The following is a 12116-nucleotide window of genomic DNA, read 5'->3' as shown; positions in this document are numbered from 1 at the left end:
GGTTACTGGAGGGGAGGTGGGTGGGGTGATGGGGTAATTGGGTGATGGGCTTTAAGAAAGGCACTTGATGTAATGAGCACTGGGTGTTATACACAACTGATGAATCACTAAATTCTACCCCTGAAACTAAAATACATTATATATTAACCAAATTAGATTTAAATTTAAAATTATTTATCTTTTGTGTATGTTGTAAGAGAATGGTCTGATTTCATTCTTCTGTATATAGCTGTCCAATTTCCCCAGAACCATTTATTGAAGAGACTGTCTTATTTCCCCATTGGATATTTTTTCCTGTTTTGTCAAAGATTATTTGACCATAAAGTTGAGAGTCCATGTCAGGGCTCTCTACTGTGTTCCATTGGTCTATGTATCTGTTTTTGTGCCAGCGCCATGCTGTCTAGGTGATCACAGCTTTGTAATAAAGCTTGAAATCAGGCAATGTGATGCCCAGCTTTGCTTTTCTTTTTCAACATTTCCTTGGAGATTCAGGGTCTTTTCTGGTTCCATACAAATTTTAGGATAGTTTGTTCCAGCATTTTGAAAAATGCCTTTGGTATTTTGATTGGGATGGTGTTGAAAGTATAGATTGCTCTGCAGCATGGACATTTTAATGATGTTTATTTTTCTGATCCATAAACATGGGATGTTTTCCCATCTTAAAATTTTTATTATGTTATGTTAGTCCCATAAAGAATCAGAGTCAGCAGTGATGGTGTTAGGGGAAAAAGCAAGTTTCCATTTCAACTCTCCTTCATCTGTAACTCTGAATAAAATGTGTACTTTTTGAGAAGGTATTTAGCAAGCTGACTGAGAGTCAGACTGGTGGCATTAGGTAAGGTAAAAACAGTTCCTGTAACATATAAACTAAAATGTCATTGACTGAGGCACCTGGGTGGCTCAGTGGGTCAAAGCCTCTGCCTTCAGCTCAGGTCATGATCCCAGGTCCTGGGATTGAGCCCTGCATCGGGCTCTCTGATCAACAGGGAGCCTTCTTCCCCCTCTCTCTCTGCCTGCCTCTCTGCCTCCTTGTGATCTCTGTCTGTCAAATAAATAAATAAAATCTTTAAAAAAAATGTCATTGACTAAGCACAAGAGTGGTTAATTTCCCCCTTCTTTATCAGTAGAGGGTGGGCAAACAGGTTTGAAGGGTGTCTATCCTCCAACCTCAGGCTGATGGAAGCTCTTCTGTCTTGTATGTACAGCTTTCGAGGTCATCAAAGAGTCCTTTCCATTTTTGCCAACTGACAAGAGAAAAGAACCTGGCAGAGTTCCATGAGGGAGGTTTATAAGGGCTGTCTTAAAAAATAGTGCACATCACGTCCCTTCATGTTCTACTGGCTATAAATCCGTCAAGCGGTCCCACCTGACAGCAAGGGGAGCAGGGATATGTAGTCTCTGCCTGGGAAGTTCCATCCTAGTGGCAAGTCTATAGTCTGGAATCAAGGGTGGAGGAAGTTTTGAATTCTGGGTGGACAGTGGCTTTGCTACACTAATTATGTTAGCTTTTGTCTCCATTATGATCACAGTCATCATCATATCCAGGAAGAATTGGAACTAGATGTTTTCCAAAGCTCCTTTTAACCCTAAAAGACTATGATTTCACAGACAGAAGGTTGTGAAAGCACTATTCCCTCCCACCCCCCAGACCCCCAGGAGGCTGTACATTGCTATGGTTAAGAGTAAGTATAGTGTCTGGAGACAGTTTGGGTTTCAAATCCATTTTTATTTTTTGCCAGCTATGTGATCTTGGATGAGAGTCTACCTTTTGGGGCCCAGTTTCCTCATTAGGAAATGGACAGTGTTGGCAGAGTACAGTGCTGATGCTGATTCCGGCCTACCCTCTGTTACTGTTTTTATAAAAAACAAAACAAAACTCTGTTTTGTAAAACAGTCTGTTTTTGTTGTTCTTGTTGTCATTGTTGTTGTTTTATTGGAACCACAGCCACCAATGGCTGAGAGCTGGCTGTTTTGTAAAACAGTCTGTTTTTGTTGTTGTTGTTGTTGTTTTATTGGAACCACAGCCACCAATGTCTGAGAGCTGGCTGTCCCAGCTCAAGCAGAGAGCAATTTCTCCCTTCCTCCACATAAATATTTTTTAGACCCTCAAATGGATTGATGATGGCCACTCTCAGTCTCCTGACTCAAATGCTAATTCGTAATTCCTGAAACACCGTCACAGACACACCCAGAAATGATTTTTTACATGTTATCTGGGCATTCCTTAGCTTAGTCCAGTTGACACATAAAATTAAGCATCAAGGGTATCCAAAGAGCAAGGGCCATGGACTATTCATCTACCAGCACTGGTCTGTCATGGATCTGAGGACTATTCAGAACATTCATTCCTCTGCATTACTGGACTGCTCCATACATAGGGTAAGCATGGGACCAGTGAAAGCTCCCCAAAACTGTGTTGTCCCCCCCAGCAAAATGTCACAGGTGTTAGAATTGAAAATGCAGGCCAATATCCAGGAAATGCTAAGTGCTAAGAACATGATCAGGTACAGACCACATTCCTAACTCTTGTCTCCCCTCCAGGTGCTGTGCTCCATCATCGCTGGGGTGCTGCACTACCTCTATCTGGCCTCCTTCACCTGGATGCTCCTTGAAGGGCTGCATCTCTTCCTCACCGTTAGGAATCTCAAGGTGGCCAACTACACCAGTGCAGGCAAATTCAAGAAGAAGTTCATGTACCCTTCAGGCTATGGGATTCCAGCTCTCATTGTGGCTGTGTCTGCAATAGTAGGACCCCAAAACTATGGCTCACATACTCAGTAAGCATGCTCTGTGCCTTTCTGGTGGAAATGTGTCCATGACTGATGCATGATCTGAAATCAAAAACATTTCAGTCCTTTTCCTATTGTGAATTATACTTCACAAAACCAGTCCCATTTTATTTTTATTTTTATTTATTTATTTTTATTGTTTACCAGTCCCTTTTTAAGTCAGAATGCTATTTGTCCTTAGAAATTCCTAGAGCAATGATTCTCAGAATCTTTGGGGTTGGATCCTTTTGAGACTTTTGGTGAAATCCAGGGCCCAATTTCCCAAATAGGGATGTACCTTTCAGACAAATGTACTTACAATACAATTTTGAATACAACTTCAGGACATTAGGGACAAAAAAATACACTCAGGAAATTCAGGGATGGAAGAGCTCACCTGTGGCCTCTGTGTTCTGGAAGATTCTGAAAGGGTATCCTGAAGAGCTTGAGATTCATCCCAAAATATAGAAAGTAACTACAATGACAACAAATATTGAAGGACTGGGATGCATCAGAAATAGTGCATATATTATGTCTCAATCTCCCCCTGATCCTGTGGGGTCAGCACTGTTAATTACCTCATACACAGGACATCTGGGACTTAGTGCGTCTAAGAAACTTTCCTAAGGTGTCAGCTGAAAAGAGAATTAGTCAGAATTCCTCACTAAAGGCATTGCTGCTGCACTGAAGAAGTTTGCAAAGCCCTGCAAAGTTAGTTGAGGACGTTAGTATTTTGGCAGTGGGGCTTTGGTTAGAGAGTAGGCACACATGTGCAAAAACAACATGATGAAGGTGTCTCTCTTGAAGAAGAAATGATGTCCTTTCTTCAGCCTGAACCCTATGTCCAGGTTCTGACATAGATCCTATGTCCTGCCAGAACAATTCTGGAGATCTCATGGTAGCATATATCAGTGGTTGGCAAACTATCTATAAAGGGCCAAATGGTAACTATTTTTGTCTCTGTGTCCATATGGTGTTTGTGGCAATTACTCAATATTGCCTTTGTTGTGGGAGTGCAGCCAACTCATAGACCATATATAAATGAATTGATGTGGCTATGTTTCAATAAAGCTTTATTACAAAAACAAGGAGTGGGCTGGGTTTAGACTGTGTTAGTAACATCTGGAATAGAACTTAAGTGTGGGAACTTTTCTGCTCACTGAGTGTGGGCAATTGCTTGTCACATTTCCTAGTTTTATGCTGCCAAGTCTTTGTTCAGCGTAATTTATACACTCTTTGCCAACATAGGGCATGACTTAATAAAAAGTATTTGAGCAACAGAGTACTTGGTACATGGAAAATATTTAGTGTTGGCAGGTTTTCTTGCTGTAGTTAAAGTACTGCTTTTATTCTCTTTCTGATAACAATCATTATTTTGGGGTATAATTTATTGAGCCTTACCTGTTTGCCAAGAACCATACTCAAAAACTGTGTACACATTATCTCATTTGATGTTTCCTACAAGATCTATATGAGGAAAGCCGCAAAAATCTCATGAAAGAAATCAAAGAAGATTCAAATAAATGGAGGGATAGTCCATGTTCATGGATAGGAAGATTCAACATTGTCAAGAAGTCAGTTCTTCCCAACTTGATCTATAGATTCAATGCATTTCCAATCATAATCCCAAAAAATTATTTTTTAGATAATGATAAACTGATTCTAATATTTATATAGAGAAGAAAAAGATCCTGAATAGCTAACACAATATTGAAAGAGAGGAGCAAAGTCAGAGAACTGACCCTACCTGACTTCAAGACTTGGCATATAGCCACTGTAATCATTTAATCTTTTCAATACTTCTGTTTGCCCTCACTTTACACTTGAGGGAATTGAGGCTTAGATTATATAGCTTGTGTCAGATGAGGACCCATGTCTGATTGCATCTAAAGTCTAGGTTCTGAACTAAATGGTTCTCTGCACTGGTTGGATCTTGCTACAGGAGTCTGAATTCAAGTTCTCTGCCTTCTGAGAAATAGGCAGCTCATGCATACCCCTCTCTCAACAGCTGCTGGCTCAAGCTGGATAAAGGGTTCATCTGGAGTTTCATGGGACCAGTGGCAGTCATTATCTTGGTGAGTAACTAGTGATAGTTATTTATGGGTCTGCCTGCCCTGAGTTGGCCAAGCATGGAATGTGTGTTTTTTTCCATGAAAATTGAAATGAAGTGAAGGTAAGGAAATAGAGCCTAATATGATTAACTCCTCTTCCTTGAAATACTGTCATCATGTCTTTCCCATGCTCCCTTATAGATTACTTGTTGCTTTGATATAACTCTACGGGGTATTCCAAAAATCCCATGTTTGTTCATTCAACAAACATTTAGCAAGTATCTCCTCTGCACAGAGTGCCATGTTCTCCTGTTTGCCAACAACTTCCTGATCACATCCATTGTCCTGGTATAGAGATGAATAGTAATCTTTCACTTTCAAGTTGTCTTGATTTGAATGATATATTATATAGACAGCCTAGTCAAGCACCAAGTGTCACAGGTCATATACACGCAATGTGCTGTATAAAAGAACAGAGCATATGTGCATAGCATGCTATGAAGCCTGTATCTTTTGGGAAAAGATATTTTTAGGTCCACCTCAAACTGGGTTGCATGACATGGCCTCAAAATAAAATTCCAAGTCAATATTTCATTCTGTGCCCACAGATAAACTTGGTGTTATACTTCCAAATTCTATGGATTTTGAGAAGCAAACTTTCCTCCCTCAATAAAGAAGTTTCTACCATTCAGGACACCAGGTAAGAAGGTCCCAGAATCAGTGGTATCCATAGATTTTCCTACAGGACTACGTTTCTTTCTGCCTGGGAAAAAAACCTATACATGAAAAACCATTTCATGGTTGGATATCCATGGTATTGTATAAAGCGTGTATGAGGTGCAACTTCTAGAAGTAAAAACTATAATTTTCAGGTAGCTTAGTGTACTCCTTGATCTCTTTATTCAACAAATATTCATTGGGTGGCATTTGTGAAGCAAATACTTTGTATAGCATAATCTTCATATGAAATTCATGCCAAGAGTGTTGACATTATCCTCCCTCCTCCAACCCCATGAGTCCACCCACTTCTGGGTACTCCATTATCCTTGGTTGTAGGCACTCAGTTCTTACTGTGTTGATCTAAATGATTAAAAATAATGGTAAGAACAACTAACATTAACTAGGAACTTGGTAGATGTTGGGAATTTACCAATATTCTTTCATTTTTTATTGTGTTATGTTAGTCACCATAAAATACATCATTAGTTTTTGATGTAATCTGGTCCAAGATTCACTGTTTATGTACAACACCCAGTGCTCCATGCAATATGTGCCCTCCTTAATACCTACTACCAGGGTATTAAGGAGGGCACATATTGCATGGACCAATATTCTTTCACTGAATGCTCATAACTCCAATCTATGTGGTGGGCACAACTACCATCCCCCCATTGATAAGAGAAGCAAGTGCTTATTTTTCCCAAGAGTGGGCAAAAACCTTACATTGGTGATGAATCATGTGGACAAAACTTAAAGGAATATCTTTCCAATTTCAGACCCTGGCTTTGATTTCATCTACTTATCAGACCAACCTAACATCTCTTTGTCTTAGTGTTTTCAGTCTTGAAGGGTCACAGCTCACCCTTCTTGGCATTTCTTCATTCCTCTACACGTGTTGAATGAATGCAGGATCACACACACACACACACACACACACATTCACACATGTCATCTCTCCTAGACAGTTGCCACGAACAACCCCATTCATTTTATAAAACACAACTTTCATTTGAAGAAACACAACAGCATGTTATATTCTAAAGTCATGATAGCATCATCAACACATTTTCAATACAAATTTCTAGAAGGCACTTCCACACATCTCCCAATAGAACCAGGTAAAAGACTTGCAGATAAATCACTTCCAAGAATAGGAGAAAGCATTATTCTCAGAAATATCTATTGAAAATGTGGGTTCTGCCTCATCTTTGAGTCATATGACTTTGCCTAAGTCACTTACGCACATGTTTAAATCAGGTAATATGTGCAGAGCATTTAGCACAGCGCCCAACACATAGTGAAGAGTGATACTTATTACTGCTCTTGTTCCTTTTCAGAGTCATGACATTTAAAGCCATTGCTCAGCTATTTATCCTGGGCTGTTCTTGGGGCCTTGGCTTTTTTATGATTGAAGAGGTTGGGAAAGTGATTGGATCAGTCGTTGCATACACATTCACCATCATCAATGTCCTGCAGGGTGTTTTGCTCTTTGTGGTACACTGTCTCCTTAATCGCCAGGTAAGGCTAATTATTTTGTCTCTCACCAGCCAAATCCCTAAGTCTTATTGAATGGTCGTTCACATTCTCACCCTTCTCTGACCTTTCATATTTGTATTTGGGGTTGCCTTCATTCTGAAAGGAGGCTTTAAATAATGACTTGGTATGCTATATGCTCTGAGTTAGCATTGGCCTAACCTTCACATTCCAACCTATATCTTAAGAGAGTGCTTCTGTCAGTGGAGATGACATATCAATATACCATAGACTGCGGGGCTTGGGCAACAGAAATTTCTCTTATCATTCTAGAGCATGGACATCTGAGTTCTGGGCACCTGTGCAGTTGAGTTCTGGTGAGATCTCTGTTCATTTTTGCAGATGGCCACCTTCTTGACCCTTACATGGGAGAGAGAAGGAGAGAGAGCTTTTCTGTCTCTTCTCATCAGGACACTAATCCTATTGGACACTTATCCTTCTTATCAGGAACTAATCCTATTGGATGATCCTATTCAGGGCTCTACCCTTATGACCTCATTTAATCTTAATCCTTCCTAGAAAGGATCATCCTATCTTCAAATACAGTCGTACTGGGAATTTAGGGCTTTAACATGCGAATTTTGGGGGCGCCTGGTTGGCTCAGTGGGTTAAGTCTCTGCCTTCGGCTCAGGTCATGATCTCAGGGTTCTAGGATCGAGCCCTGCATCAGGCTCTCTGCTCGGCAGGGAGCCTACTTCCCCATCTTCCTCTGCCTGCCTCTCGGCCTACTTGTGATCTCTCTCTCTGTGTCAAATAAATAAGTAAATAAAATCTTTTTAAAAATGTGAATTTTGAGGAGACATAGTTCAATCCATAGCAGAGCATGTATCAGTCAGCATAAGGGAGGTTATGCTGCAGTAACTTATAGCCACCACCCCCTAATTTCAGTGGTTTTAACAATAAAGGTTATTTCTTGCTCATACTACATAGCCATGGCTTGATCTACAATATCTTTACTCTGGGATGCAGGTTGAAGGGCAGCCCTTATTTAGAACATTGGTATTCTTCTGGCAAAGGGAAAGGAAATCTTGGCAAAGTGTAGCTTAATTTCATTGGGTAGAGCAAGTTCCTTGGCCATGTCTGAGTTCACCAGAAAGAGGATACATAAGCCTCTTATAGGGAAGTGCCCTTTAGGGAAGGATACTAGAATATTTGGCATAATATGCCAAAAACAGAGGGACTGTACCTCCCATGTCAGGTTATCCACTGAGTAGGTGGCTGTGTGAGCTTGGCCAGTCTTCTTACCCTCTCTGAGGTTCAATCTTCTTACATCTGTACATGACAACACCTGCCTCACAGGGCTGAGATTAAAAGAGATATTGCAATATGAATCTCCAAGCATAGTCGTTGGCACACATTAAATTTTTGTGAGGGTCGTCATTATATTTTTTCATCCACTTAGAAGATTGGAAACAGTTCTCCCCCTTTGCTATTGAACAGAACTACCAGCAATTATGATGCTGGTGTCAAAAAGACCATCGTAACACTTCATTAATTTCTCTTTCATCTTCTAGTGCCTTCTTAATGCTTGGTACTCCTCATGCCCAGAAATGAAGTACAACTTAAGTGCTTTGGTGAAATAATGTTGAATATTAAATATTTAAATACCTTTTTAAAACATTTTAAGCAAGTTTCAGGAAGGAATCCATGCAATCACAGGGAGTGGTTCAGCATGTGGTTAGTGTCCGGGCTCTGATGTGAGAATGATGCAGTGCTGAGTGCTGGCTGTATGACCTTGAACAAGTCCATACTTCCAGCAGTGTCAGCTTCTTTACCTTTCATTGGTAGTACGAGAAAATCCTTTGTCATTTGATTTATGTAAGGATGAATTGATATATTGTGAATAATAAAGTGTATTGAAGGTTGCCATTGTTCAATAAATGGTGACTTATGTCGTAATCACCACCATGACCACCATCACCTGCACTGTTTTTGTCATCATTGACCATCATCACTTCTGTGATCACCACCATCATCTTCACCATCCTCCTCCACCTCATTGTCAGGATCATCACCACCCCCACCACTCTGTAGACTCTATAGAAGCTTTGTAATGCCTGACATTTAGTAAATACCTTTTCTACAATGAAGAAGTTGAATTTTAGAATGAGCCAAGGAGAGGATGTCCAAGACTATACAGGAAAACAATGAGGGGGTAGTCATGGGGCCCCACAAATGGGGCTTGGCATGTATATCTTTAGCATCCTATTCAGGGTCCTTTCTTCCCTAAGCTAGCTCCTGATGTGACACAAACCTCTGTGTTCCTCAGGTACGAATGGAATACAAGAAGTGGTTTAGTGGGATCTGGAAAGGAGTTGAAACTGAAAGCACTGAGGTGACACGCTCTACAACCCAAACAAAAATGGTAAGACCAGCTTCTCTGCAATGTCGTATACTGGCTGAACCTAACCTCTTCTACTGCCACGAGTTTCCTGGTCTCTTGATCTGAAAGAAAAGAGAAATTACATTACTTCCTCCATTATGCTGGTGGTTTTTAGTTTTTGAGGCCAAAACTAGTAGAACTCTTTTCTTTTGTCTTTTCTTTTTCCGTTCCTTCCCTTCCCTTTCTTTCCTTTCTCTTCCCTTCCTCCTTCTTCCTCCCTCCCTTCCTTTCTCTCCCACTCTCTCTCCATTTTTTCCACAAATATCCAAATGATTTTCATCAAAAATTTAAATTTATTTAACAATGTTCATTTAACAAATATTTACTGAGAATCCAGTATATGCCAGATGCTGTTTTAGGTGCTGGGGAAACAGCAGAAGATACACTGACAAAAATCCTTGCCCTCACAGAACTGATGTTCTGGTAGGGGTGGCTGAGAATAAGCCCCCAAACATGAATTATGCACTATTTTACAAAGTGATGTGGGCTGTGGAAAAATACAGAGCAGTGAAGAGAAATCAGGACTCATGAGGTGGGGGAGTTTGGTTTCCAGTAAGGTGGCCACAGTGACAGTCTTTTACTGTCTATCACCACCTTCTATTTAATTCTCTGTATGTTGTGCCTCTCTGTGTGATATTTCTCTTACTCTGAAAAATATGACAGTGTTTACCTTTGGTCAGTCTCTGCCCCCATGTAAGTTTCAGAGCTATGGTTATTATCATTTTCCTTCTACCTAGAGCAATGCCTGGCCCACAAAAGATGCTCACTTAACTTGTTGAGTGTCTAAGGTCCTTGTTTATTGATGAGGACACAGACTGGGAAAGTCCACATGATTGGCCTGAAGCTACTCAGCTGGGAACAGGGGTTCAGACTCAAGTCTGTTTTCCTCTGAAAGTTGACAGCGTTCCTTGATTGTCACCAGAGTTGTTTGTCACTCCAGATCATCAAAAACTTTTGGGACCGGCTTCCTGGGACATGCACTTTCAGACCAAGGACAATTCTGTTTACTGGCTGCTGACTGTGTCCTAAGAGTATATGCCACTGGTTCACTCCTTGGCTAAAATCACCAGTAGTCAAAGGATATGTCAATCTAAACTGTGAAAAGGAACTGTCCCAACACATGTCTCCAAAAACATGTCGCATAGTGGAATCCATTGCATGGATTCTGGGGTTCACCAGATTTGAGTTTGAATCTTGGTCCTTTCAGGTTCCAGCTGGTAGATGCTGGGCAAGTAGCTTAACCCCCCTGCACCTCAATCTGCTCATCATTGAAATGTCATATTGAGGGAAAAAAACAATGTACATGAAAGCACTTTGCTATACTCTGAACCATGTCAACACTACTTGTATGAACACCACATTATCAAGAGTCAACTATATAGAAGGCCTCAAACAGTAATCCTATCCCCTTATCTATGGACAATGCTTTACTTCTAAAAAGCACATGCTCAGGGGGGCACCTGGGTGGCTCAGTGGGTTAAAGCCTCTGCCTTTGGCTCAGGTCATGATCTCAGGGTCCTGGGATCAAGCCCCACATCGGGCTCTCTGCTCAGCGGGGAGCCTGCTCCCCCACTGCCCTGCTCTCTCTCTGCCTGCCTTTCTGCCTACTTGTGATCTCTGTCAAATACATAAATAAAATCTTTAAAAAAATAAAATAAAAAGTACATACTTAGGCCGCGTAGGTGGCTCAGCTGATGAAGCATCCCACTCCTTGTTTGTTTCGGCTCAGGTCATGATCTCAGGGTTGTGAGACTGAGCCCCGCATTGGGTTCCATGCTGAGTATGGAATTTGCTTGAGATTTTCTCTCTATGCCTCTCTCTCTTCCTCTCCCCTAACTCGCCCTCACACTCTCTCTAAAAGATTAAGTACGTAAATATAAAAAAAAAGCAGATATTCAACCTTACAGTCTTCACTGATCCTCTATAGCATTTAGTGATAAATGCTATCACTATAATAACTATAAATGTTTGTGAGAAGAGCAGATAAATAAAAAGACTGTCATAGGTGGTGTTTGGGGGAGGAAAGACTGTAAAGTCAGATATGAGGACCTCTTTACTGAGCTTTGGACCTTAGAGAGATTCTGGCTTGTCATTTCCTGAGGTGTTAATTTCTCTTCAGCTTGTTCTACATATTATCTCCCCAAATAGGAGGAACCAGCGATGTCATCAGCAGTCTTCCGCAGAAGAGACGTTGCTTCTGTGCAACCACAGCCTCAGACTCTTGTCTCTGTCTCTTGGTTAAGAACAGAAAACTGAGCCGCTACTGGACAGCGCCCCCTGTGGTCACATGTAGATCGGACAAATGCCACCATTTGCATCTTCCTTCTGAAAGCAGTTGAGGCTTTCCTCTATTTTGGCTTCTAGCTCCATAGAAAAAAAGTGCACCAGGGGGAGACCTCTGAGTCCCATACCCAGTATTGTTTATCACACGCCATTAAATGTTCAAGGAATAATTTTTAATAATGAAGGAAATAAAGAGTTTTTCTTCTTCCAGCTCTCGCTTCCTTGCCAGGATTTATTGGCCAACATCTAGATTCACCTGGCAGTTTTCTCTCTCTCGGTATTCGGTTGCATTTTATGCTCTGAAGATTTTGCAAACCCGACATTTTCAGAATTCAATAATTCCCATATGAATAAATATAAAGAAGGGGGTTGCCTTCT

At 40.9% G+C, this 12116-nt stretch overlaps 1 protein-coding gene across 1 annotated transcript in view; it reads left to right on the top strand.

Moving 5' to 3' along the window:
• The window catches only part of LOC111161722 (putative adhesion G protein-coupled receptor E4P), a 35141-nt gene extending 23242 nt beyond the window's left edge, over nt 1-11899 (top strand). Inside the window, exons 11-16 of the mRNA XM_022525599.1 lie at nt 2542-2777; nt 4777-4843; nt 5428-5519; nt 6877-7057; nt 9342-9437; nt 11604-11899. Coding sequence (XP_022381307.1) covers nt 2542-2777; nt 4777-4843; nt 5428-5519; nt 6877-7057; nt 9342-9437; nt 11604-11711 — 780 coding nt within the window. The 3' untranslated portion in view covers nt 11712-11899. The remainder of the gene's footprint in view (nt 1-2541; nt 2778-4776; nt 4844-5427; nt 5520-6876; nt 7058-9341; nt 9438-11603) is intronic.
• Nucleotides 11900-12116: the final 217 nt, after the last annotated feature.

The sequence above is a fragment of the Enhydra lutris genome, unplaced genomic scaffold (genome assembly GCF_002288905.1).
Source record: "Enhydra lutris kenyoni isolate GAN:26980312 unplaced genomic scaffold, ASM228890v2 scaffoldscaffold86, whole genome shotgun sequence".
Lineage (NCBI taxonomy): Eukaryota > Metazoa > Chordata > Mammalia > Carnivora > Mustelidae > Enhydra > Enhydra lutris.
The sequence above is the reverse complement of the archived record's forward strand: the minus strand, read 5'-3'. Positions and strand labels throughout refer to the sequence as shown.